This window comes from Microtus oregoni, unplaced genomic scaffold, assembly GCF_018167655.1.
Source record: "Microtus oregoni isolate MIOR12 unplaced genomic scaffold, Mior012 000000F_ref0000247, whole genome shotgun sequence".
In the NCBI taxonomy this organism is placed as follows: Eukaryota; Metazoa; Chordata; class Mammalia; order Rodentia; family Cricetidae; genus Microtus; species Microtus oregoni.
The window spans coordinates 15,460,025-15,487,973 of NW_024543059.1; the positions used below are offsets into that span (position 1 = coordinate 15,460,025).

General features: G+C 52.8%; 1 protein-coding gene across 3 annotated transcripts in view; it reads right to left on the bottom strand.

The window, feature by feature from the left end:
• Nucleotides 1-442: 442 nt before the first annotated feature.
• The window catches only part of Znf710 (zinc finger protein 710), a 67,620-nt gene continuing 40,113 nt past the window's right edge, over nt 443-27,949 (bottom strand). For 2 of the 3 annotated variants that reach the window (XM_041646728.1, XM_041646672.1), the window contains exons 2-5: nt 11,354-12,842; nt 7,553-7,744; nt 7,104-7,278; nt 443-2,873 (exon numbers count right to left, since the gene is read on the bottom strand). In XM_041646728.1, the coding sequence (XP_041502662.1) occupies nt 2,704-2,873; nt 7,104-7,278; nt 7,553-7,744; nt 11,354-12,814 (1,998 nt within the window). In that variant the 5' untranslated portion in view covers nt 12,815-12,842 and the 3' untranslated portion in view covers nt 443-2,703. Of the gene's footprint in view, nt 2,874-6,870; nt 7,279-7,552; nt 7,745-11,353; nt 12,843-27,949 lie in introns of those variants that run through there. The other variant, XM_041646806.1, reaches the window with a different exon arrangement.

Consider the following 27,949-nt stretch of genomic DNA (forward strand, 5'->3'; position numbering starts at 1 on the left):
CTCAAAGCCTCTCAATATTGTAACAATAGCAATGGAAAAGAAGCCGGGTGTGGGGGTACACATCTGTAATCACAGCTCTCCAAGGATAGATTTGGGGTACAGAGACCTCGTCTCAAACAAAACCCTCAATAACCCCATCCTTGGGGCTTGGAGCGTGTCCCCCTAAGTGCATAGCAGGTCAGGTGGCTGGGACAGTCCTGCACTTCCAGAGAGGGAGCTGTCTGGTACGTGCCTGGGGAGCCTTGCTGAGACCTTTGTGGGGAGAAGGGCCACCAAGAACAGCGGGAAGGCCGGGCGGTGGTGCTGCACGCCTTTAATCCCAGCATTTGGGAGGCAGAGGCAGGCGGATCTCTGTGAGTTCGAGGCCAGCCTGGTCTAGAAGAGCTAGTGCCAGGACAGGAACCAAAAGCTACAGAGAAACCCTGTCTCGAAAATCAAAAAAAAAAAAAAAAAAAAAAAAAAAAAAAAAAAAAAGAGCAGTGGGAAGAAGCATGTACAGTCGCCTCGCTAAAGAATATCCATTTATTTATAATTATTGCTAAGTAAACTTCTCTTTTAAACAGGAACATAAACACAGTAGGGCTCTGCACAAGTGTTGTCTAAACAGTTGGTTTGTGTACACGTCAATAAGTCAGAGTGGAATCCGACCAGGGCTTGAGCTACCCTTTCCAGAAGGCCGGGAGAGGTGAGGCCGGAGCCTTGCCAGGACCGCCCCCAGCTCCAACTGTGCACTATGTAGTACCTTCCTCTCTGCATGGCCCAGGCACAAGGCGTAGGGCTGGGGGTTTTCTGAGCATGGTACCCCTCAGAGGGTTGTGCCAATGGCGGGCTGGGAGGCAATGAAAGACCCCACCCAGGCCAGACTTCTCCCTTCCGTTTCCAAGACCAAGGCCACCGCACTGGCAGGAGGAGGAGGTACAGGGTGCTTTTTGGTACCAGGGGAGAAAGTCATTGTGGGAAGAGGTAGTTTGCAGGGGTGATGCCTTCTGCTCAGCAGGAGAAATGTCTTGTACAGTGATGCCGAATCACTGACACCTGAGGGTCATCATGGAGGGCACCTGGGAGGCTGGGGCGCCTTGGGAAACCACATGTGGGCCAGTGTGTCCACCTTGCCCCCGGTTTGGAACAGTTACCCTGAGGCCTGGCTTGGTGTCTCACTTAGGGACACAGGCTTGGGGGCAGTCGCACTTGAGATCAGCACCTTCCACCCCAGCTGGGTCCCCCTCTTGGTTTTTCAGCCAAAGCTGGTGGCTTCATCTGTGCCTTTTCGGGGTTGGCCCTGCCTGCTCCTCCCCTGAGGGACCTTGGGATTTATGGGCAGGGTTAGGGTGCTCTGGAGTTTCTGAATGTGTTTGTCACTACCTGGAAGGTGGAGCGGAGGGGAGTGGGCAGGTGAGAGGGGGCAGCTGGCCGCATGGAGTCAGAGACCTTGGTTCCCTGGATGGCGGAGCCACTGGCTGGACAGGGCCCTGTAGGCTCTCTGACTCCTTCCCTCCTGCTTTAGCCATCTGAGGCCCCCACAGCTAGTGACATACCTCCTAGGGCCAGGGCACACAGATCATGGGTCCCTCCTGGGCCCAAGTACACCATGCCTGGCTGCTTTAGGGAAGCTGGGAGTGCACAGCACACAGGAAAGCTTCGGCTTGCCTCTCCATTGCTCCATCAAAGATGACAGATAAGAGAGTTAGAAAATTACCTTTAAAATATCCTCACTTGCCCAAAACTGAATCCCCCCCCCCCCCCCCGTCAATGGTTTTCAATTTCCTTTTTAGATATGCCCTTCCCTGGGATCCTGCTGAGCCTCAACTCACCCACTCCTTACAATACCTGCTCGCTCATAAAAACAAAAACCAAAACTGTTCTAGTCCTCCTCTTGGTCCCAGGGATGTCACCCTACCCTTCCCCTTGGCTCAGCCTGTCCTTGTTAATGTATGCCAGACACAAGACGCGTCCTGATTTTGTCTGGTGAGGACAGAACTGGATGAAGTTCACCGAAATGCACACTGGGGATGTTCTTCCCAACAGGGCTGAGGATGAGGACGCTCTGCCGGCTGGCTGGGAGGGGGCTCTGGAGGCTGGGCTCCCCGGCTCTCCTACAGGCAGGGCCAGGGCTAGGGCCGCATGCATGTCTGGATGGAGCAAGGGGAGGCCCAGGAGGTAGAAGGCAGAGTGCCCTGCCTGGTTGTTGAGTGACAGGGGAAGGGAAGAGGTTCTTGGGTCTGAGCAGGATTGGGGGTGGGCAGTGCTGACCAGTGTAGGAGCTCAGATGTCCTTAAAGGCCAGAGTCGGTGTAGAAGAGAGAGGAGACCTGGCTCAAGCATTCTCTTCCTCAGGCACCCCCATGGGCCTGAGGCAGCTTGGAGAAGACACCTAAGTCTGTGCCCCCATGCCTGTAAGAGACCTCACTAGCATTTCCCCTACCCACCCACAGCAGCAGGCCAAGGAGAACCAGAGCTGGGCCTCCTGGTTACCTTTCCCTCACCGGGATGCCTAGGTCTGCGCCCAGCTCCCTGCAAGGACAGTAGTACAGTCTCCATTTGGTCTAAAGGTCCCTAGTGGTGCAAATGACTGGGGGTGGGGGTGGGGGTGGGGGTGGGGGCGGGGGGGCGGGCAGCGGGCAGTAGCTTGGTTCTGGGCTGCAGAGGTGCAGGCCTCAGTACGTGGGTCTCACCCTGTGCCCTCCCCGCCCACTCCGCGGGCCTGCTATAGCACATTGTAGTAGGCCATTTCTTTCATGGCCTGCTCAGTGAGGGCGCTGGCCTCCGTGCTGTTGTCCACACTGGCGTAGGTGTAGGCGTTTTCCTCGAAGTCCTCCATCTCCTGTTGGCTGTCAAGTTCAGAGGGGTCGGGGCCTGCCAGCTCCATCATGGGGTCTACAAGAGAGGGGCACAGTTAGGCCTAAACACTGGCCATCCCCAGTGTCCTTCGGGAAGCTGGGGACCTTAAAGTCCAGCCACGTTTTCTCAGTCTTCTCATTCAGATGCATGTATGGACCCTACCGCTGGGTGTGAGGGCCTCGGGCAGAACAGATCCTTGGTTTGGCCTTGACTTCTGGCTTATATTCCCTCACCCCTGCTGGGTCACTAAGCCTTCCTGGGTCCTTGGTCCCCTTCCTATAGGACTCATTTAGTGCTCACTGCCTAGTGCTTCCAGATTTCATTTCGTCCAGTATCAGCCTGCAGCCTCGGTTTGTAGGTCAAAAGGTTGATCAACATCCCAAGGTCATCCGTCAAGTAGTCCTGTGACCTTGCAAAGCTCTACTTCAGGGTGCCATTTCTCCACAGTTAGAGGACCAAGCCTGCCCCACCCTGGGCCTGGGTTCTCAGCCAAGGTAGGTTGTCAAAGCACCTCCGGAGACAGAAGACTGCCTGAGAGGTCCCTTGTAATTCTGTCAAATTGAAATAATCTTACTATAAAGCTTGCTGTGGCAGCAAAGCCAGAGCTCCTCCTGAGGGGATATGGATTGGTATGAACTGGTAGCCCTGAGAGACTGCCTGGCAGGGACTGAGGCTCATGGGCTAAGTGCATTCTGCCCGGACACAGACCCAGCCCAAGGTTTAACCTGATAGGTCCAAGAGGGGCTTCCTAACCTTGACATTACTTCCATCCGGGATCCTTCGCCACCTGTCCCACAGGATGTCATAGTACCCTATATTCTACCTATCAGATGCCAGGAGCATTTTCCCAGTTATGACAGCCAACTGTCAGTCAGGGGAATCAAACTCACCCCACATCTGCCAGTGAGTGGCTCGGAACTGGCATGTAACCTAAATATGACCGCTGGGTCAGAAGGAAATGGCTTATGGGCAAGTCATTGGCTGTAGGAAAGGGAGACTGCTTTCATTCTTTTCCTGGATGTGCAGGGAAGCTCAGTGTTCTGGTGGCTTCTGGGGGTCATCTTGAGTCCAGGAGAAAATGTTGGGGCTGTGGGGTCTCACAGAGGTAGCCTAACCCTGATGTCATTGTCGAGGGGTTGATCTACCCACTTTTAAAGATGTCCTCTCTGCCCTTTTATATAAAGCCCTGGCTATCCTGGAATGTACTACGTGACCAGGTTGGCCTTAATTCAAATGACTGCCTATCTCTGCCTCCCTGATGCTTGGGATTAAAGATGTTCTCCACCATGTACAACTTTCTTTCTTTCTTTTGACTAAATCTCATGGAGCCCAGACAGTCCTCAAACTCATTATATGGTCAAGGGTGATCTTGAACTTCTGGTTCTCCAGAATGCTGAGACCAGAATGGTGCACCTGGCATATGGGTTGCTGGGATCAAACCCAGGGCCTTGTGCCTGCTAAGCAAACACTCTACCAGCTGAGCTACCTCCAACTCCTTCAAACTGTGGAGTTGCTGCGTGGAACACACAGAACCCTCCTGACCTTGTAAACGAGATTAAGTGTCCCAGCAAGCCGAGCCTAGGTGGTTTTCTCTCCAAAGCCTACAACCATATATCATCATATTCTGCCACTGGCTATTTTCTTTTCTTTTCTTTTCTTTTTTTTTTTTTTTTTTTTTGGTTTTTCAAGACAGGGTTTCTCTGGTTTTGGAGCCTGTCCTGGAACTAGCTCTTGTAGACCAGGCTGGTCTCGAAATCACAGAGATCCACCTGCCTCTGCCTCCCAAGTGCTGGGATTAAAGGTGTGTGCCGCCACCACCCGGCTTGCCACTGGCTATTAAACAAGCCAAGCGTCCATGACCCCGCTTTATCGCCATTATGTCCAGCTGGTCTTGAACTCAGTATACAGGTGAGGATTGTGCTGAACTCCCAGTCTGGGATTACTGGTGTATGCCAGCCTCATCAGGGCATGCACACTGGCCCTCCTCCCTAAATCACAACCAAGTCTGTGAGGAGGTTCACTTAGAAAGAAGCTACCTATTCCAGCTTCAGAGCAGAGCTGTGTGGGTATCTAGCCGACGGCCAGGACCCATGGCCACTTCACTCATCTGTACAGTCAGGGAGGGACCAATGCTAAGCATTCCTGGAAGTGAGGAACGGAATTTGACTGCTCCGGTCATTTGCAAAAGGCAAGGTTGGCTTGGTCTCTGCTGGGGAGTAGCCACAAGGGAAGTCCACTGTAGTAGAGCTCTCAAAATAATGCACAGGGAACAATCCAAAGTGCTTCAAAATCCAGACCCCAGCTGGGCACCTCTGGAGTCCAGACTCAGCCATCTTCCAATGTGCCGGAGAGATGGCTCAATGTTTATTTTAACGCTATTCTCCCAGAGGCCCCAAGTTTGACTGCCAGCACCCACGTGGTGGCTCACAACTGTTAACTCCAGTTCCATCAGATCTGACGGCCTCTAGGCAAGCACGTGGTACACAGACACACATGGAGTCAGAACACCCAGACACATAAAATTAAACATTAAAGAAAATCCTCAAGACGCTCCCATGGGCAGCCAACAAGACACCATCCTGTAAGGGCTGTATCAAAGGCATTCAAAGGGGGTCTATTGGAGATGCAATCCCCTCGCCCCATCCAAGACACTGCTGGAAGCCCAGCCATTTAAACCAGTTTTGGGGAGATTCTGAGGAGGTATATTAAACAAGAACAGAGAGCCTTTGGTAATGCAGAGTCTGGGGCAGGGTGAAGCTGGCATGTCCATGCCAGACCATGAGTATCACGGACTACAGAGAGCGTCCAATGCAGGCTATAGGGTTCCTTACCTACCAACACAGCTTTGGAGAAACTACCGGAAAACTACCTTCAACAAGCCAGTGTCGCCTGCTTTGCCAGGAACTCCAGGCCATTTACGGGCCAGATGCCCCAAAACCAAAGTCACTAGTCATTCGTAATGAATTGGGAATGGGGCTGGAGAGATGGCTCAGAGGTTAGGAGCACTGCCTGTTCTTCCGAAGGTCCTGAGTTCAATTCCCAGAAACCACATGGTGGCTCACACCATCTGTAATAAGATCTGGTGCAGAATACAGTATATATAATAAATAAATAAATAAATCTTTTAAAAAAATGAATTGGGAAAGGCTAGTCAACTCCTCTAGAGTTGCCAAGACACTGCCTGGAAAGACCTCCTTGGGAGGAGCCTCTGGGATGCACCTTCAGCTGCCTCCTCCCCACAATGGAGCTGGAGACCAACGGTCAGCTCTGCTGTGACTGGACAGAAGTGGGGGTGTCTCATAATGCCTTGAGATCTCTACCAGTTGCCAAGATACAGGATTCTCTGGAAACTGATTTTCCTTTTGGTTTTCAGTTTCTTTTTGAGAGACCAAGGTCTTATATTATGTGGTCTGGCTTGACCTCAAACTTGTGGTAATCCTCCTGCCTCAGTCAGTATCCCAAGTGCTTACACTACAGGTATGTGCAACTGCACCTACCCTCTCTGGAAATCCTTTCAATTATTACTGTTACTAGGTGATGCAGGGGCTCACTGTGTAGCCCCATGCTGGCCTTGAACGACAGTCTTCCTGCCTCAGTTTCCTGAGTGCTAGAATTGTGAGTGTGTACCACACCACACCCAGCCCTCTTAGACCTTGGCTTCTATTTTAATTCTTTTTCTTACATTACTTATTTCTTTTATGTTTCCCTCTGGTAAAGGTCAACGGCAGGGCTACCTGTTCCTCTCCTGAGTATGTGGCTCTCACTCTTTCCAGCAGGCACCGTGGCTGGTTGATTGCCCTAACCTCTCTGAATGTCTGAATTCCCATGTGCACTGGGAGGTGGTGACCTCTGTTTCCCCCTTTGTCCCTTCCCCATCCGTTTATTTGGAATCAGACAGTTCAGCCATGGCTCTTGTGGGTTGTTATCGAGTTGCCTGCTCTCTGCCCTGCGGTTTCTGTTAGAGAAGTGATAGATAGCAGAGCCAGCCTCCCTCTGAGGGTCACATGAGTTACACAGCACTCAACATGCGTAAGTTATGCTTTTTATTATTGTTTTAGTGAGCCCATGGAAGTCCTTGGAAGACGACATAAATACCCCATTATTGCCACGACGGCTCCCCAGGCTCTCCCTCTCTCCAGACCTGAGCCCACCTCAGTGAAGTCTCGGCCTTGGCCAGCCTCCCTACGCCCCTAACCGGACAGGAGACTCCTGAGTGCGCCATGCCGCTGTCACTCCTGTTCTGTCCACTGCGCACAGCCCACCCACCTTGGCTGTCCAGGCTGATGTCCATGACGCCATGCTTGACCTTCATGTGCCGGCTCAGGTTTCCCTTGAGGTTGAACTTGCTGGAGCAGTAGGGGCACTTGAATGGCTTGCTGCCTGCGTGCAGGTGCATATGGCCCAGCAGGTTGTACATGCGGTTGAAGGACTTCCCACACACCTGTAATGGGGGAAGGTGGCAGAGGGTTGCGGGGAGCCTGCCATCCTGGCCAATCTCCTCCCACTTCCTGAGCACACACACACAGCGCGCTGTCCTTCCCTGTGTGACCAGAGGGAGGCAAAGGACCGCTGCTCCTTGCATCTCCTGCCTGCCCTGCACTGGAGGTAGGAACTGCAGCTCACCTCACCGCACCCTTCACGCCCTCTGATCCCCACCCGCCCTCCTACACCCCTCCGAGCCCGGGCAAGCACCCGCCGTGGGGACAGTCCCGTACCTTGCACTTGAATGGCTTCACGGGCGAGTGCACAATCATGTGGGTCTTGAGCGTCTGCTTCTGCACGAAGGTCTTAAAGCAGATGTGGCACTGGTAGGGCCGGACGCTGGTGTGGATCAGCATGTGGCGCTTCATGTTGGCCTGCAGGGTGAACTCTCGGCCACACACCTCACACTTGAACTCCTTCACGCCCTGGGGAGGCAGAGGCACCGCTGGGGAATTCCTTTTCACCAAAAAAGCATGTGTGTGTACGTATGTGTCTGTCTGTCTGTATGTTCTGTGTATGTACGTGTGCGTGTGTGTACCACTTTCAGAACTTGGGTCTCTTCTTCCACCAAGTGGGTTCTGAGCAGCAGGCTCTGTTATCAAGCTGGGGGCAAGCACCTCTACCTGCTGAGCTATTCTGCTAGCCAGCTCTGGGGTATGGCAGGGCTGTTGTTCCAGGATGCCTTCCAGCACAAAGCAGACAGTGTGTCTTCCCATCCCTGCCTGCCAGGTAGGTATGTAAGCAGGTCAGCTGTACCAGTGTGCAGAGATAAGGGGGTCTGCCTACCTACCCATCCATCCATCCATCCATCCGTTTGTTCACCTCTCAGTTCATTCATCCAGCACCACAGGCCTGTGGTCAGCAGGGCAATGCCTTTGTCTGGACAACTTTCATTACACCAAGGATGTGCAGCCCAGCGATGGTGGCACACACATTTAATCCAGCACTCGGGAGGCAGAGGCAGGCGGATCTCTGTGAGTTTGAGGCCAGCCTGGTCTACAGAGCTCCTTCCAGAACAGGCTCCAAAGCTACAGAGAAACCCTGTCTGTAGAGGGGCGGAGTGGGGGATGTGTTTATCTTCAGTTACATCTCTTGGGGGACAAACCCTTTGGAAACACGATTGAAGCTGTGTTTCTGGGGACAGAGCTCAGCGGAGGAGAGTCTTCCTAGCATGTGCAAGGCGTCCTAGGTTTGAGCCACTGAGGCTGAAGCAGAGGCAGGAGGAGCCAGTGTGAGGCAAGTCAGGACTATGCAGTGAGAACCTGTCTATAAAATAACAAAAAGTTGGTAGGAGTAGGGAGAAGCGAACAAGAAAAAGCTGCCAGTCATGGTAGCACAGGCCTGCTAATCCCCAGATACTCAGGGGAGATTAAGACAGCAGAGTTGAAAGCCCAAAGGTAGGCTAGGCAAATTCAAGGCCAACAGAGACAATTTATCAGTAAGAGCCGGGGGGGGGGGGGGGGGGGGGGCTGGAGAGAGATGGCTCAGTGGTTAAGAGCACTTGCTGCTCTTCCAGAGGTCCTGAGCTCTGTTCCCAGAACCCACGTGGTGGCTCACAACCTTGTCACTCCAGTTCCAGTTCTGTCACCCTTTCTGGCTTCCATGTAATGTGGTATACATACATACAATACATACATGCAAGCAAAACACCCCTACATGGAAAAGTCAATATGTAAGTAAACATAAAAAAATATATAAAAGTATTTATATCTATAAATATATTATATATAAAAATAAATAAAAGTAAATATATAAAAGGGCATAGAAGCAGACAGATCTCTAAGTGTGAGAGCAGTCAGGGATCCATAGCGAGACTCTGTTGTGTGTTTGGGAGCGGGGCTGGGAGTATATCCCTAGTAGCAGCGCACTCATCTACCAAAGATTATGTCCACGGTTAATCACCAACACTTGGGAGAAAAGGGAAAAAAGAAAGAAAGAAAACCTTTGTGCACCCCAAGGAAAAATGGCTAAGGCTCAGCTCTGCATAAAACTCTTGGGTAGCGAAAGCTCTCTGCTCTTCCCAGCACCCTTGAAGGTGTTTTCCCAGCGCTCCCTGGAGATGAGAGCCACCAGCGGAGAGCCTGAAGCCCCACCCTAAAGAGACTCATCCAGAGGGGTCTGGGATGGCCCAGGAGTTTTTCGTTGCATTAGTTCTCCCCACCCCAGGTGATTCTTATCATGGAGACACTGGCTCCAGAGAAAACTGTCTGGTCTGAGCTGTTGCAGGCCTCTTTATAGCCCGGAGCTGACGTTCACTCAGCACAGGGCTGTGTGCACAGGGGACGCTGGTAGAGCAGGAAGAGAACTTCACTGGGACAGAGGCACGTCGACGGTCGTCCCAACTATCTAACAGAAAACTTCGGTATTATGTGTTTTCGGGCATATGTGCTGGTGACTGAACCCAGGGTATTTATGATACTTTAGCAGAGCCAGGTGCTCTTGCTCGAGATGTATACCCTCATTATCCTGTGACAGTGGTAGGCCACATGACCACCAGGGGGCCCCATTCAAGAGTTACAAGCACAGACGTGTGGAGTGGGGTGGAGAGGTGGACAAATTAAGACACTGACACAGATAGTTTCAACTTTCGTCACAACCCTTTATCTCTCGGCACATCGGTAGGTAAGGGTTGAAGTCTCTGAGCAGAGGAGAAAGATGGCAGATACACGGTGCACACATCATCCTTCACGCCCACCCTCGCAGACATTAATAATCAATTAGAGTCTTGCTGATGAGCCCGGACTCAGTGTCAGAACCCTTAACATTATAATAATATTATATCAGCAGCTGCTACTACAAACTGCGGTCAAGCGTCTGCAGTGGAACCTGCTAATGCTCCCTGCCCTAGCAGAAAAAGTTCTGGGGGATGGAGAAGTTCAGGCTCCACATCTGCCACCACAGGTCACCATACAGAGGAAGGGCTACTCCCAGCTTTGAAAAGTTAAGTTGGCTGGAGTTTGAAGGAAACCGTGGGTCAGCCAAGTGCCAGCACGGGATGGTTAGGCCTAAGAGATTCCATTCTACCTTCCAGGGTGTAAGGGCATCTTGGGGGAGGTGGTGACGGCTGAGAGGCATGGGGAAGAAAACCGGTGACCTGGCACCAGGAAGAACTAGAAAGTCATATATATTTTGCTTTCTCCTAAAGGGAAGTCGAAGGTTTTGTTAGACGTTTGTGATAACAAGAACTCCAAGCTACCCTCTCCATTTCTGGTCGTGGCATTCACCCGCCTGTACTCAGTCCTGGGAAACAGGGAGGGACCCTTGAGCCCTGCGGGAGTTCCACAAGCACTTCACGCCAAAATCTTTTTACGTTCCTCTTCTCTGCGGTGTGTGTGTGGGGGTGGGTGGGTGGGTGTGGGTGTGTGTGTGTACGTGCAGTTGCCCAGGTGCAAGCACAGGTGTCCTCCTCCAATTGCTCCTCCGCCTGATTCTTTGACCTCACTGAACTCACCGTTTTTTTTTTTTCACTATGCCAGCTGGCTGAGCCGAGGGCACCCACCCGTTTTCTCTCTTCACTGGTGGGGCGATGCACACTGCCATACCTAGCTTTTATGGGTGTGCTGGCAACCTGAACACAGCAAGAGGAGGATCGACAGGGGCCGGCAAGCACTTTACCCACTGAACCAACTCCCCAGGCCTCAAGAACATTTTAAAGATTAGTTTTTCCTCAAAAACTCAGTTTAATTATGTTTCCAATAGTCTACTAAGATAAACCTCTAAGTATGAAATTAAGTAAAGTCTGGGCTGGAGAGGTGGCTCGGTGGTTAAGGAGCACCCAGGTTAGATTCCAAGCACCCAATGGCAGCTCACCACCACCTGTAACTCCAGGCCCAGGAGATCTGATGCCCTCTTCCGGCCTCCACGGGCATCAGGCATACGCTGTGGTTCAAAGACCTACATGTAGGCAAAACACTCAACAGATAAAATAAATATATGTACACCTAAAAAAAAGTTTACCTGTGTAAATCTCATCCAGGACCTTGGGGTGCCAGAGAGGGCGGGACAGGTGGGACAGCGGAGGCTGGTAGCCTTACCTTGTGGGTGAGGGAGTGCTGCTTGAGGTGATGGATCTGGCTGAACTCCATGCCGCATTCCGTGCACACGAAGGGCCGCACGTTCTGGTGCTTGAGCATGTGGTTCTGCAGCTGGCTGCGGTAGTGGAAGGACTTGTCACACTCGAGGCACTGGTAGAGGGTAGGGCCCTGGTGGGAGGCCAGGTGGCGCTTGAGTTGGGTCAGGGTGGAGAAGTCTAGGCCGCACTCGACACAGACGTGGCAGCGGCCACTCTCGTGCTTCACCTCGTGCGCCTTAAGCTCGCTGGGGTAGGCGAAGCCGCGGCCGCAGAAGTGACAGCTGTAGGGCTTGACCTCAGAGTGCAGCAGCATGTGGCGTTTGAGGTGGCTGGTCTGAGTGAAAGCCTTGTGGCACACCTGGCACTTGTGGGGCCGCGTGCCCTGGTGCGTCAGCAGGTGTGTCTGCAGGTGGCTGGGTTGCTTGAAGAGCTTGCTGCAGTGCGGACACGAGTGTGGCTTGATGCCGTTGTGGCCCAGGATGTGCGTCACCAGATTGTACTTGGACGTGTAGGACTTCTCACACATGCGGCACTGCCAGCGTTTCTGGCGGTCACCCGCTTCCACCAGGTAAGAGTCATCAATCTGCACGTTGATGTCCAGCCGGTCCAGCTGCGCCTTCTTGTGCCGCTCCACCGTGGAGCCTGCCGGGTCGGCCTCGAACTCACTGGACTCCTGCCACACGAAGCCCTGCTCTGGTTTGACGAGTTCTGGCGATGTCATGGGGGGAGGGTCAGGATTGCTCAGCGGGGCCAGGTGGGGCGGCTCAAAACCACATTCGGTGGGCAAAGTCTCTGGTCCAGGTAGTGCCATGCTGGGCTCGGGGAAGCCGTCCCGGGTTGGGTTGGGGAAAGGAGGATCGAAGGGGGCCATGTCCAACTCTGGCCTTGGAGTTCGAGGCAAGTGCCGGAGCGTCCGGGGCTTGCGGCTGAAGGCGCTGAGGTCGATCATCTTGACGGCACTGCTCTGCACCAGGGCCTCGCAGCCGCCACCGGCCACCTCGGCAGGAGCCTCTGCGGGGCTCGGGTCCTTGTCGTCACCAGGCACAGATACCTCATACACTTCCTGTTCCTCTTCCTCTTCCGCTTTCTCAAATTTGACCTTGGGTACCAGCCGCACAGGGGGCCGCGTCTTCCTCCGGGTGTGCTTCTCAAAGGCTGCCTCTACCTCCAGCACCTCCTCTTCCGGGGGCTCTTCCAGGGCTCGCCCATTACAGGCCAGCTGATAGATGTCGGGCCCTGGTGGTCCCGGCTCCCCCACGGCTGTCCCAGACAGTTCTGGCCCTAGGTCTGGATAGAAGGCCTCAGCACTTATGGTGGCTCCAAAGAGCTCATTCTCTGAGACCAGGCCCAGCACGGCAGCCTGAGCCAAGGACAGCACCACCACAGCGTCCGTCTGTGTCCCTGAGTCCATGAAGCCCTCCATCCTGTGGCGGCTGGCTAGGAGGGCATTTCTGTGGGAAGAAAAGAGCATGTTAATACTGCGAGATCTGTGCTGAAGGGGCAACAGGCTCAGGACAAGGGCCCAGCTAATTTGGGGTGTGTGTGGCCCTGATGTTATGTGACCCCTGCCTCGAGAATGGGATATGCGTGTAATTGCAGGGAGCAAGGACAACCTCTGTTTATCCAGCCATCCCCCTCCATCTCCCTATGAGGGCTTGGGTAAGCCCCACCTCCTGAGTCTTTCCATCTGTAAAACAGGGAGGAGTTGGAGTTGGCCTCAAACTCATTATCCTCTTGCCTCAGCCTCCCAAGTACGAGGATGACAAATGTGTGTCTCCACACTCAGCTGTTCAGCGTTTCATCAACACCCCCCCCCCCTTTCTGTGTGGTGTATGCATGTGCGTGCACGTGTGTGCTGTGGGTGCGTGTGTCATGTGTGCGCCTGCATGAAGCCCAATGATGCCAGGGTTTATCAATTAATGGGTCTACCTGGCCAGCAAACCCAAGGGATTCCCCTGACTCTGCCTTCCAGCTTGGGGGTTACAGGTATGTGCTGCCACACTTAGATTCTTGGAATCCCCCCCCCCGCACACACACACACACCCCTGAGACAGGGTTTTTCTGTGTAGCTTTGGAGCCTGTCCTGGAACTCACTCTGTAGACCAGGCTGGCCTCGAACTCAGAGATCTGACTGCCTCTCCCTCCCAAGTGCTGGGCACACCTGGAGTTTTAAATAATTGGGAGCTGGGGTTTGTGCAGCAAGCACTTTGACCACAGAGCCATTCCCCAGCCCATGTTCAACAGTTCTTAAGCTATGTCTTATAGGTTCTTCACGGGGCCCTCAGAAATCTGTTCCAAAATGCACAACTATGACTGTACTTCCTCTGAGACAGGATCTCAGTGTGTAGCTGAGGCTAGCCTGGAATCTGCTATCTGAGGCTAGCCTGGAATCTGCTATCTGAGGGTAGCCTGGAATCTGCTATCTGAGGCTAGCCTGGAATCTGCTATCTGAGAGCCTGAGTCTCCCGAGGGCTGAAATTATAGACGTGTGTCTCCAAGCCTGGTGATTTATGAATGAAGTTGAACAGCTTTTTAATTTTCTTTTTTTTTGCAGAGCTGGGGATTGGACCCGGGACTTTGAGCATGCTAAGCAAGCACTCTTCTACTGTGCCATAGCCCCAGCCCTTCTGTTTTAAAAATTAATTACTCTATTATTTTAAGAACTGATTTAAAAAAACCCTACCTACTCAAAATATAATGTGCCACATACTAAAACACATCAAGAGTCCCATGGCTGTGCTGCGGCTGGGGTAATTGATTCTGCACAGACCCTGGGATGTACTGAGGTGTTAAACAATTGTTGCCATTAGCGATGGCATGGCTGCACGAACGAGGAACACACACACACACACACACACGTATTAAAAACAATACGGCAGATAAAAATAGATTAGGCTCCAAATAAGGGCTACTGCCGGTCAGCCCTAACGTTAAACAGTCTATCATAGGAGCCATTGTTTTTCTTAATTAACTAAATGCCATATACACAGATATCTAAACACACTGATATAAAGATAGCTTTAGGTGGCACGGGAGTTGCGCGTCAGATCCAATGGCGAATGCTTGTGAGACCACTGTCTGACTTGACTGTTAAAACTGGATCCCAGGTTCATATCACGTTCTGTAATCTAACAGATTCTCATAAATAATAAGCACTGTACCCCTGTCCAGCTGTGAAACCAGCAAAGGCATCCTCCTTCCTCTGGCTCCACGAGTACCATGAACCCCAACTTTGCACAAAGGGACCCCTGCTCTGGTGCCCCTTCCCAGCACGGCTTGCATGCTCCGCCGCCAGTCTCCTGGCCCCATCTGCCGGCTCTCAGGCCCATGATGGCTTCTCCAGGTTTGTGCTATATGGGTGCCTCCTCCCGGGCTTCAGATGCTCCTGTTGCCTTGCCCTGGCCCTGTTCTTGACAAACTCCAGAAGAGGGGTGACACTAGTGGGGTGACAGGGCTAGGCACAGGGCTGGTGGGCAGTCCTTCCTCAGGAAATCAGTCCAGGCCTGGTGCTGCCCTGCCCCCCAGCACTCAATGGAGCTTCCTCTTCCTGAGGCTGCTAAAAATACCCCAGACAGGAATCCGGCCTCCTTGCAACAGACACGAAAGCTCAGAGCAGGGCTTTGGTGGAAGGGGTCAGCTGGACTCCTGTGGGGGCTTCGGGGTCCATGTGGAACTCTCCAGGGGGTAAACTCAGCTCTGGACATCCTCTACTCCATGCCTGGCTGCATTTGACTAGGGATTTCCCACATCAGCCACTTCTAATGGATTACAGAAGGTCACTTCTGTGCCTCAGTTTCCCCATCTAGAACACTGGGAATGAAAACACACAAGAAAGGCGCAGATTCCCAAAGAACATAATGCAGGACCAGGATCTTAGTTAATTACAAAGCCCTAAGGAAGAGTGTTGAACAACAGCTTTATTGTCCTCGATCCCCAGCAAGAAGACGGTCGTGGGGCTGAAAAAAAAACTTTCCATCCCTGGGCCCCAAATTCAGCAAAGCTTTGGTGATGGCAAGGACACCTGTTAGGAACAGTGAACTCGTGAGAAAGAACACTGCTACATCCCAGCTGGGTGGCAGGCCTCGTGGTAGAGAGAAGAAGGTGAACAAGACAGGGGCTCTGTCTGCATGGAGCCTGCAGGTGTCCTCCTGTGTTCATCACAGTCCAATGGCCACTACCACTGCTGACTTTCCTGAATATACTGAGATGTCGCTGCCCGCCATACCGGCCCATCGCAGACACGGCACTGGGCGGGAGCCCGAGCGTGTGTGATGGCTTTGAGCAAACACTACACTCAGCAAACTTTCTAGACTTTCCCAGAGGCAGAACCCTTGGGGAGGAGGGACTGGTCATCTATGGCAAAGTTGTGCTTCGAACCCAGCACTGGAAGCCGGGTGTGCTGGCACAGGCCTGGAATATGCCAGCACCCGGAAGGTAAGCTAGGGCTGGCCATTCAAAATCATCCTCAGCTACAGACTGAGTTTTGAGCAAGTGAGAGTAATGACAACCATGAAGAACTTGGGCTGAGTACTGAGGCCTGGGTCTGCTACCCCCTAATGTGTCCCAAATCTCAGTTCCTTCATCTCACTCATACAGAGGGTTTCTGACTTATTTAAAGAGACACAAGATGAGATAGTGTGACTTTCCTCAGAAACCCAGTTGTCACCCACACTCCTGCGACCTCAAGAGAATGGTGCACAGGGCCTACTTCCCGTGTAGACAAAAGAGTGACCACCGACTACAGGCCCACCCTGCCCGAGGGAGCAGGAGCGTGGGTCTGGTTCCCTATTGTGAGAGAAATCATCCAGTTAACCATCCGAACTGGGGTCCCCTCCAACAAGGAGACACCCCTAATGTCAAACATACAAGATGTAAGTAAGCTAAGCCTGTCCCAGGTCGCCCGGCCTCTTCCTCCTCCTCCTCCTCCTCCTCCTCCAGACACACTGTTTTCACTGGAGTCCGTTCTGGCTATCAAGGGGGGCTTGCCCAGAGCTGGTGCTCTTGGAGGGCCAAGGTTAGGGGCTTAAAAATTGTCATTCCATCCTGGCAGGAGACTCTCTACACCGTATCATCACTGGGGACTCCAGGCCCCATTTAACCCTACAGCAACCCGACTCCACAGGCCAGGGAATGGTGCCTGCGCCAGTGACAGGCGTTCTAGGAGCTGAGCAGGGCTGGGTGACACCAGGCATCTCTAGCACCCAGGGGATTCCAATTCCAAGGCTGCCAAATCTGGAGGTCACATCATAACCGAGTGCAGGAGCTGCCCAGAGCCAGCTGAGGCCTGAGACCTGGTGGCGAGGGCTCGGCTCTATGTTCTCTGTGGTCTGGTCTCCTGGTACAGCCATGTACACGCCTGAGTGTGCAGAAGGCGCTCTCCTGAGGTAGAGGTGGAGAGAAAGAGATGCTAAGTGGCTTGCTGCTCTGCCTGTGGGTTTTCTGGGCAGAGATAAGTGGAGGGGAGGTGGCCTCCAGCCCAGGATCCCTTTCATCCACTTAGACCAGTCTTTTGGTTTAGCTGTCCAAGTCCCCTGGCTCCTTCTTCTCATAGGCTACAGCCCTTCTATTTGATGCCTTGACCTAAACTGCTCAAGGCAGAAGAACCTACACCACTTGTGGCACAGGGATACTGCAGTCCCCCAGGGACCCATGGCTCCTCTCTTCTCCAGGCAAAGCCTTCCTTTATCACTTGTGCTGGGGACTCAACCAAAGCTCCTGACAAGGTCCAAGAGAAGAGAGCGTGGAGGGCCCTATGCTCTTCTAAATCGTGCGGCTAATGATGGGGGGGGGGGCGCGCACGGCCGGACACAGCCATTAGTGCAGGCACCTCTGCTAAACCCCTCCCACTTCCCAGCCTGTCTTCCCTCTCCCCAGGGTGTGAAGAAAGTAAATGTTAAAGGCGCGATAAAGAGTGGCTGCCGGTGTGCCGTAAAGCAGGGAGTGGGCTAAGGGAAAAAAAGAGGGGGAGGGGAGAAAAAAGGCAGTGAGGAGAAAAGGGCGCAGAAGAGGAGTGAGAAGGGGGAGGGAGGGAAAGAGAAAGAGGCTGCGGAGGACTAGAAACAAAGGCGGGAGGGGGAGGGGATCCACAGTGACATAGAAGCTCAGGGCTGCCCTATTTCCCAGGACTCGGGGCACCTCTGGGGCAGAGGGTCAGGCCTGATCCTGGGAAGGGGCAAGTCTCCCTTTGAGACCCAGCAGCAGACTTCCCCACCTCAAAGAGGGCCCTGGGCTTCTCACTGTTACTCCCAAAAGTGTTTAATCTCTGTTCTGTGGCTCCAGGGAAGATTGATAGAAGCCCAGGGACCACAGGCGAGTCAGCTGACACCTTGGAGTCTCAGTGTTCCTATCTATAAAATAGATGCAAAGGCCTACTTGGAATCTCATATCTAAAGCTCACATCCCACCTGCCTGCCACACAGGGTCCCCTCATTACACAGGGCCCTGGCCTTGGCAGCTCCTATCCTCAATAGGACACCCCCCCCATATCCCAGCTGAAGGATAAGGAGGCTTGGCTGGGTGGGGGTGGCACACATTTTCAATGACAGAACTCAGAAGGCAGAGGCAAGTGGATCTGAGTTCGAGGCCAGCCTGGTTTACAGAGCAAGTTCCACGACAGCCAGAGCTCAGAGCTACAGAGAGAAAGAATGTCTGGGGTTGGGGGCAGGAAGAGGCTCAGGCAAAGTGACCAGTGTTGCCTTGGACAGAGGTGGTGGGCAGAGGGGAAAGGGTCTAATTTGGAATTGGCAGGTTAAGAGTCAGTTTGAAGGAAGGAGGGACAGAACCTGTGACAAGATATTCCTTGCCTCTCCCCACCCTGGGAATTTTGAAAGTCAACAAAAGGAAGTGAGTGTGGTGGCTTTGTTAATCCCAGTATTTGGGATTCGGAGGCAAGAGGATCTCTGTGAGTTGGAGGCCAGCCTGGTCTACAGAGTGAGTTCCAAAATAAAATAAAACAACAACAATAAAACCAACCAAAAAAAGTCGGGCGTTCTGCAGGCTTCTTGTGCCCACTGACTGCAACTGACTTAATCTGGCGATTATTTCCTGAGGGCCTCAGTGCGGCCTGGGCAGTAACCAGGACAGGTATCCGGAGGCCCAATTGGCCCTCGGGCCCTTCTTCTCAGTCTTCACTGAATTAACACACATTTACCAAGCACTTCCCAAGTGCTGCCAGGGTATACAGCAGGGAGCAAAATAAAGCTCATGCCAACAGGTGGAGCCTGAGATCTGTGAGTGGCAGGAGGTGCAGACTCACGGGGAAGGGACAGGCTCTGGGGGGAACAAGAGAGAGGAGGTCTCAGTGAGAGTTTGTCACTCAGACCTTCAGACTGTGGTCCCAAGCTTCCCTTTCTGGCCCAGCTATCTAAGCTGTGCTACGGCTGAGAAAACAGGGCCTAGGCCCTGAGGGGTGGAGAGGTAGGCTCCAAGTGTAGCCTGAAAGGGAGGAGCTGAAGAAACACGCATGGAATTCAAAGGGTAGCAAAACCTCCATCTTGGCGGCTTCCCTGTTGCCTTCAGGGTAGACTTGCAAAGAGCACTTCTCAGAGAAGAAGAGGAAGCAAAAGCCCGAAGCTTGCTTGTGCAAACCTTTGGTTCCTTGCTACAGTCTATTCCGTTAGCCAGGGACGTCAGCCACAGCATCAAGGGGCCCAGGGGAAGTGTAGCTGGATTCTCTCTTCCTCGGCTTCCCCTTTTCTCTGAGACCAACTCCATGAGCTAGCTACTACATAGGAGCTGGGCCACGATCCACAGACCACACAAAGGTCTAATATATGTCAGCCCCTGCTCTGTTTGGACAATCTGTTACCCAGATGGTCTTGAACTTGTGAGCTCAAGAGATCATCCTACTTCAGCCTCTCGGCTCAGACCTCCCCTCTCAACCCCCAGAATCTTACACTGTAGCCCAGGCTAGCTTCAGCTCACGACACTCCTCACTCGGCCCCCCAGGCACCAGGGTTACAGGTGTGCACCACAACACCAGGCCCTCCGCACCTTCTTTTCAAAATAAGGACACTGAGGTCACAAATGGAGCCACGGCAGGAGAAAGACAAGGCTGGGCTACAGGTCTCCAGCCTGGGTCCAGGCCTGTGGTCCAGAGGCCAAGTCCCCAGGACCCCTGGAAGCCACAGGCTCTCTCTCAATCTTCTATCGGCACTCACGCCCACTGAAGAGACGCATCTCTTTGCTGTACTGCAAAGGATGAACACGCATTTCACCATAGCCTCTGATGGAAACCCTTTCCTCTAACCGTTTTGCCCAGATCTTCACTGCAGGGCTAGAACTCTGGGGTCCCCCCAGCCCATGTTGCCATCTCACAGAGGTGGGAAGCAAAGCCCTAAGGACCCCTGTGCCATACTCGGACTCCCTCCTCAGCATTCTGGGCAGGGCACTGCCTGCTAACACGAAGGGCTGTCAGAGCCAAATATGGGGGAGGGAGGGGCCCCAAACAAGTGACACGGATCAGGCAGGGCAGGACGCCAAGCCTGATGGATGATCGAGAGCCTACATTCACTTCGCATTGTGCTGGCGATCAAAGGACCCGTGAACCTGCCTGGTTTATCTGGGCCCGTGTGGCCACTTCACTATTTCATTTTCCGTCACGGACCCTGCCTGCAAGAGACTCTGCAGGAGAATCCCCCATGCCAGGAATGCTCTTCCTTGTTCCGCCTTCCACTCCTAGTGTCACATCTGCAGGCAATCTTCCCCGTTCCACCCCACCTGCTGAGGCCCCACCCTCTAAGTTCTCAGCAAGTTCAAGTTTAAATCCTTTTCTAAATACTTTTCCTTGTCAGGTGTGGCGGTGCACACCTGCCATCCTGCCACCTGGGAGTTCAAGGACAGTCCCTGGGTTCCTTGTGAACTCCAGGTTCCTGGGCTACACACCAAGATCATGTCTCAAAAAACAAACAAAACCCCCGCAACACTCCTTTTCCCTTCTTGGACCCTATCATAATTTTTAAGGGCTTGTTAATGATCTAATTATTATTAGGACAATTACTGGCTTCCTATCTGTCACTCCAGTTAGGGGACACTGCCCCAGGGAGACACCTTGCCCATTCGCTCACCCCAGCAGAGCCCAGTGAGCACAGACTCAAGGAGAAATAGGTTATTTAGGAGCACAGCTTGGCAAGCTGCCATGTGGAAAGCCCGGACTGGCCTCCCTTTCCCTGAGTGGCAGGACCAGTTCCTCTCCCCATGGGGAGGGACAGCAGGCCTCCTGTTTCTGGAAGGCTCCTTGTCTTCCTTCTAATTCCGGAAGTAAAAAGCACATGTGTTCTCACCAACGAGGATGCTATCTGTGCCAGACCCCCCCCAAATCTCCAGCTAAACCGAACAGGGAAAGCCAACAACACTCTGGTTCACAAGTTCAGGGGGCAAAGATAAGAATCACAAATGAGGGGGCTGGAGAGATGGCTCAGTGGTTAAGAGCATTGCCTGCTCTTCCAGAGGTCCTGAGTTCAATTCCCAGCAACCACATGGTGGCTCACAACCATCTGTAAAGAGGTCTGGCGCCCTCCTCTGGCATGCGGGCATACATTGAGGCAGAATGTTGTATACATAATAAATAAATAAATCTTTATAAAAAAAAAAAAGAATCACAAATGAGCAAGCAGACAGGAGCACTCATTGGGTTTGAACCTTGCCAGGCCCTTCCATGAGCACCCCTGAGAAGTCCTCTAGGAGTAGGGGACATTTCCACCTCGCAGGTCCAGAAACTAAGGCAGTCCCTGCAGGCAGGGTGAAGCAGGCTCCCCAGGGTCTCTCTACCCAGATCTGGACAGGATCGGCTTTCAGAGTCATTTTTTCCCTCCTTTTCTAACCTACCTGGTCCAAAGGACCTCTCACGGCTTCCCTTCCAGCCACCTAGCCTCCTGTTAGGCCCTCCTCTGCAGAGTACTCTGCCTTCTCCATCCTGTCTTCCTCTCCCTCCATTCCTCCCCTCTTCCGTTTCCATGGCAACCCCGTCCTCCACTCTGCCACTCGATCTGGTCTTGCCTTCCCATCTCCCCTCTTTCTCTCCTCTTTCATGTCCCTCACCATCAGTGTAGAGTCCAGCTGTCCCCCATGTCCTCCCCTGCTGCTCCTTCTGTTCCCTTTCACTCTCCTTTTATCTCCTCCAACGGCCTCTTGTCATCTCAGAGTGACATTTATTTATCTCTTGCTTAAAAATAAAAAGGAAGGAAAAGAGAAAACAGAAACCCTAGTCGATTTGGCCTGGCCCTTCCAGTTTAGTTCCAGCCTCCCTTCCCATGAGCCAAAGGGTCAAAGCCCCTGGGCTGCCTGGAGGAAGGAAAACCTCCCTAAGGAACGGAGCCTCTGCCTGCTAGAGAGTGTTCCCTCTTTGACATATAGTTGGGGGTGGGGCCTGCTGGGAGAGTGCCCCTAGAGTAGCCTGAGGTACCCTCAGGATAGAGCAAGGCTCAGACAGGCCCAGAATCTCCCACGATGCTGCACAAGGTAGGAATTTGCTGTTCTCAGGGAAACCCAACCCAACAGCCTGAGGCTCTTCTCCCAGGCCCACCTGCCCTTAAGAACTGGTGCAGGCCTTTAATCCCAGCACTTGGGAGGCAGAGGCAGGCAGACAGCCAGGGATACACAGAGAAACCTTATCTTACCGATTCTACAAACAGATGGTAGAAATCACCAATTCTTCAAGTTGTACTTTTTCAGGGATGGGGGTGTGGCCTAGTAGCAGAGCACTTGTCTGGTGTGCAGGACACCTAGGGCTCCCTCTCCTTGGGGGGTGGGGTGGGATTGAGGGTTTCCTCCCAGTGTTCTTCCAGCTCCCACAGACTGAGCTCCTAGTAGGGGCTAGGCAGGGAGATGGACATCTGTGTTTTTATTTTACAGACAGACAAACTGAGAGGAGGGACTATGCGCTTCCTTTATAGATCCCACTTCTCCCTGCACTCCCAGACACTGTAGTCCCGAGCCCAGCCTCCTCTAGACACTGCTGTGCTTAATCTGAACTGATCAGAAACAAAGGTCCAGGAACGGATTTACCACAGAAAGGAGAGCAAGCCGATTATGCCGGTGGCCTGGAAGCTCAAATCAACACAAGATGGGAGAAGTGGTATCAAGTCCCCTGGTGACGTGGAGTGAGATGAAGGAGCCCAAGGGCCATGAGAGACCTCGGCAGTAGCTGAGTAACATTGCATGACAAGGAGCTGGCTGAGATCCTTCAGTCTTGAGTCCTGGGCTCCCAGGGCCCAGAGAGTGCGAGGGGAGTTCTGGGAGGAGCCAGGAAGGCCAGGGCCTCCCTCTGCAAATGAGTAGGAGAGGTGTCTGTCTTCTCCCAGCTTTGCCACCTTGAGCTGTCCATTCTCCACAGGTGGCTCAAGTTCCAGGGGTTGGGGGGGAGGCTGTAAGTCAGGTGTTTACCTTCTGAGGTCATGGGTGTAGAGAATGGCACCTTGGTAACAAGACCCCTTCCATAAGCTGGGTATGACGGTGCGTGCCTGTCATCCTGGCACTTAGGAAGTTTGAGCTAGAGGACTGTTGCAACCTTAAGGCTAGCCTGGGCTACAAAATAAATTCCAGGCCAGCCATGGTTCTGTAACAAGAACTTGTCAAAAAAGAAGGAGAAGGAGGAGAAGGAGAAAGAGGAGGAGAAGGAGGAGGAGAAGAAGAGGAAGAAGAGGAGGAGGAGGAAGAGGAAGAGGAAGAGGAAGAAGAAGAAGAAGAAGAAGAAGAAGAAGAAGAAGAAGAAGAAGAAAGAAAGAAAGAGTCAGAACAGGAAAAGAAGAGAAAACGAGGAGTTCCCAGAGGAGGAAATGAGGCAGAGAGGAGCTGAGTGGCCTGGCCCAGGACCTGAGGTGACATGGCAGCTGGGTCTAACCTCATGCCTTGCTTTCATGAAAGCAGTGGGGGAAACACTGCAATCTGCAGCTACGGCTTGTATGCAGAGAGGAATGGGAGCCATTGCTATCATAATTACCGCCAATGCTGTTACCTATTCCAAGGGACAGGTAGGTGCTGGCAGGTCACAAAGATCTTCAATATCAGGGACCTCACAGTTTATTAGAGACAAGATTAAAAGTCACAAACCAGAAAAGGCAAATCAGACAGGAAATGAGTATTGGGCGGGGGTGCCCCAACAGGACATAGTAACGTTCCCCCCACCTCCATTTAAGGGATCGGGAATGTTCTTCCATGTAAGCCAGCACTGTGAAAGACAACAGAATTGACCTGAGCATTAGACTGACGTCTGCCCCTTCCTGCCACGCTGGCTTGTGTGGGCCTCATCACCTGACCTATCCATGGGATGATTTCTTCTTTCTAGGTGGCCGGGAGGTGGAACAGAAGCCCACTGGACGAATGCAACCGATGTGGGACACACTCCAGGAAGGTGGGTGGTGATGGGTATTCAGGAAGCTGCCACTCAGACAGATGCAGCAGGGCCCAGGGTAGAGTAGAGCAGCAGACAGAAGTGCTGAGGTTGGAGGGCAGGCAAGGAGGAGTGTGGCTTGGCCCTGAGCCCTCCCCTTTCTTACAGCCGTCAATGACTCATCCCGGGGCCTCCATCCCCGCACAGCCCGTGACAGTGCCGCCTCTCCCAGGCGAGCCCGCACTGGTATCAGCATTTATTTTGCAATCACCCCCACACCCAAGTCAGGTCTGGGTTTATGCCAGGAGAAGCGTGATTTGGGTCTCCAGGGGGCAGGACCGCTGGAGTAGACACGGGCAGAAGCCAGATATACACAGAGGCCACACAGGGAACCAAGGGCACTCACTTCCATACAGGGAGATGAGGGGAAATCTATGGAAGAAGTGGAGGGCCCCAAGTCCATGCATGCTGCCCAACCCCACAGTCTGCAGAGGGACACGCATATATGTGAGCAATGAAGGAGAAGGAGGAGGCTGGGGTCGCGGCACTGTCTTTAGGGCATGCGCACTGCAGGCTGCTGGGTCTGTAGGTACCAGACGCTAACAGGAAAGGGCTAAGAGAGCCTGGCTGCTGCCAGCTGCAGAAAGGTAAGCAGGGAACTTGGAAGAGACGGAAAGTCAGAAGCAGGCAAGTCCCAGGAAGATAGCCTTAAGGGTAGGTCTCTGGAGGAAGGCAGGTTGATGGATGTGGGTGGGAGATGCCCAGAGAGGAAACGCGGTTCTTCTATCTGAATTACAAAGGATGGCACACGGGAGTTCGTGAGGGAGAGCAGGGTGGTGGCTCTTCCTGTGTGTCCAGATGCTGACTTTGAGATGGCCTAAATGCCCAAATGACTTTTACAGTCAGTGATCTTTTGATCTTAAGCCAAGTGAATGCCTGGCCTTCCCTGGAGGTGGGAGGGTTCCCTCCTGGCTCTCCCTGCTGTGGGGTCTGAGGGCTAAGTTAGCTCAGCTTCCGGTACTCGGAAAGGGGGCAGCTTTCCTGGGGAAGTAGCTCAGTCTATAAAGTACTCGCTGTGCAAGCATGAAGCCCGAGCTTGGATCCCCAGAACCCACCTAAAGAGCCAGGCATAGAGGTGGGCACCTGTCACCCCAGTGCTGGGGAGGTGGAGCCAGAAAGGTCCCTGGGGTTTGATGGCCACCTAGTCTAGCCAAACGGGCAAACTCTAGGTTCAATGAGAGACCTTGTCTCAAAAAAGAAAAAAAAATTAGAAGAAACAAAAAAGAAAAAAAAATTAGAAGAAACAAAACGGTAAAGAGCAACTGAAGGCACGCGCGCGCGCACACACACACACACACACACACACACACACACCACACAGCCACAAAGGCAGGTGGAGTAAGGATGAGCCTATCCATTCACCTGGCACAGCGCTGCACAGTTTGCAAAGTCCCTTCCAGCCTGACACCACTGCATTCTCCCTACTGGCCTGGCATGGACTGTGCACACATTGCTCTTGTTCTTGCGGCGAAGTGCCAGCGCTAGTGGTAGCAGACTGGCTGGCTGCCCTGAGAAGTAGTGCCAGCCCGCGCGCTCTAAATGCATTATTTCACTTAATCCTGACGAGGCCGTGGGGAAGCAGAGACACAGAAAGGTTCAGAACAGTTTTCAAGTATCTCAGAGTTCGGCGTCCCAGGCGGCTGATTTCAGGGATGTGGGCAGCTATTAGGAGGCTGTACAGCCATTTGTAGAGTTGACCCCTTGTATCATAGTATTTTCACAGGAGGGCTCGAGGAACAATGAGTTGAAAATATTCAGAGGGCTGGCGAGATGGCTCAGCCGGTAGAGGTGCCTGTCAATAAGCCTAAGGACCTGAGTTCAATCCCTAGGGCCTACCTGGGATTGAACACAGATTTCTGCAAGTTGGCCTCTGATCTACAAACACATACGCACTCACAAAATAATAAACAAATAAAAAAAAATTGGCTTTATCTGCCTCCCCGAGGCTTAGGGAACACTGCAGAATGTAAAAGTTAGGAGTAGTGCGGTGAAGCCGTCATCTGGACATGACATGGCCTTCGTGTTCATGAAGTCACTGCAGCGCAGTCATACGCACAAAGGTCAAGCTGACAGGATCAGCCAGCATCCCAAAGCAGGCAGCACCAATTCAACTGAGTGCGTTACAAAACAAACAGAATCCAACAAAAGGACATGAAGGTGTGTGTGTGGGGGGCATGTTAGGGGATGTCCGGGGAAGTAAGGGATAAACATGATCAAGATGCATGTGCATACGAAATTGTAAAGAAAGACATTCTTTTAAGTTTGCTTTATTTAAAAAAAAAAATTGGTCTTAAAGGTCATGGAGGAAGCTGGGCATGGGGTCTCACACCCAAAAGGTTGGTGCAGGATTGCCACTAACTAATATGCCGCCAGCCTAGGCTACCGAGAACCTCCCTGTCTTAGAAGAGCAGAAAGCAAGTGTGGTGGTACACCTCTGTGATCCTAGCACTCTGGAAGCGGAAGCAGGAGGATCTCTGTGAGTTTGTTCTAGCCAGGGCTACACAGGGAGAACCCGTCTTCAAACAAACAAAACCCCACAACCAAGCCAAACAACAAAAAGAATCTCCTCAGCTACATACTGACTGAGTATATTGTTAGTACAATGTATCTGCAGCCCTGAAGAGGAAGAGGAGGAGACAATCAGGGCGAAGGATGCCATTTCTGCTGTCAGATGTGTGCCGTGCACATAGGCCTGGATGGTTGCATCTGTGCTGCACACACGTAGGCTCCTTCCTTCGCCGTTATCCCCTAAACAGCACAGCACACCAGCGACTCATGCAGCATTGACATTGTGGTAGGTATTATTATAAGTCATTTAGAGACGCTTTAAGTCAGACGGAGGATGTGTGGGCTGTGTGCAACACTACGTCATTTATATAATCCCCAGGAGATGGGGGCACGACTGTAAAAGTCATTTGAAAAGCAGGCTGGAGCCAGGTGCGATAGGCCACCCGCACTTGCAGTCCAAGCACTCAGAGAGTGACGGCAGAAGGATGTGGAGTTCAAGGCTAGCTTGGACTACAGACTCAGCTCTAGGACAGCCTGGACTACTTAGTTGAACTGTCTTAAAATTGATAAGACAGACAGACAGACAGACAGACAGACGACATATAAGACCAGACAGCCTGCTGTGAAGCACTGAGCCCCGGCTTGGAGTGGAGTCTAGAGTTCTGACTCCTTCAGCAGGTGCAGCAGGAGCGCCCGCTTGACGACCAAGGCGAACAAACCCCAATGGCCCGTAAGTGTTTGCAATTATTGACTTTGGTGATTCCATGGCCACACAGCCAGTTCCTGGAGGAGCTGTCTCCTTGGTGCCAGGTCTTAAAGAGGCAGGGAGAGCAAGATGGCTCAGTTAAAAACACTTGCAGTCTCAGCCTCAAGGCGGGATTTGATCCCCACATCCCAAGACAGAGAGAACTGACTCCCCAAAATTGTCCTCTGGCCTCCAACCCCCCCCACACCCGCCCACCATGAAAGAGGTATTTATTGCCTTATAGGTGCCCTGCTGCAGCGCTTGGAAATGTTTTTGCCCAAACCGGAATAACCTGAAGGCCACCCACAACTGTCCCAGCAGGTGGGATTTGCCAGGTGCTGTCCCAAGAAGCAGGTAGCACCAGGAAGCAGTGGCAGCCCTACTTAGTCCCTGGTTGCAAAGCCCACAGGCAGGACTCCACTGGGGGAAGGGGTCACCCTGGCCACATTTGTCTCTACCAAGTCCTTGAGGCACAAACCTGAGTACCCGTAAGGAACAGACTCAGAGCCTACACAGTAGGTGCCTCAGTAACCCTCTCCAGTGCCACCCTCCTCCTAGTGAAGCTCTGTCTCCCAGGAACTTCTGTCTTCTCCCTTCTGCTACCCTCTGCCTTCCTTGCCTCTGCTCTAGTTCTCTGCTGGGGGGGGGGGGGGGGGAATGGTTGGTTCCCTGACTCAAGGCCTGAGGGATGGGCCCTACCTCATGGGACACTGTCATTCACCCAACTGGTCGTGGTCAGTATCCAGGATCCTGTGTATACTTTTGCTAATGAAAAATTCAATTCACATGCCAACAAACCCAGAAGGAACACATGGGTTGTCTCTGGGAGGTTCTGGTAGCTGGGTCCCACAGGCTTGGAGGCAGGTGTGTCACATCCCAGCCAAGCCCTCCTCTCTTGTCACCTTGACTACAGCAGC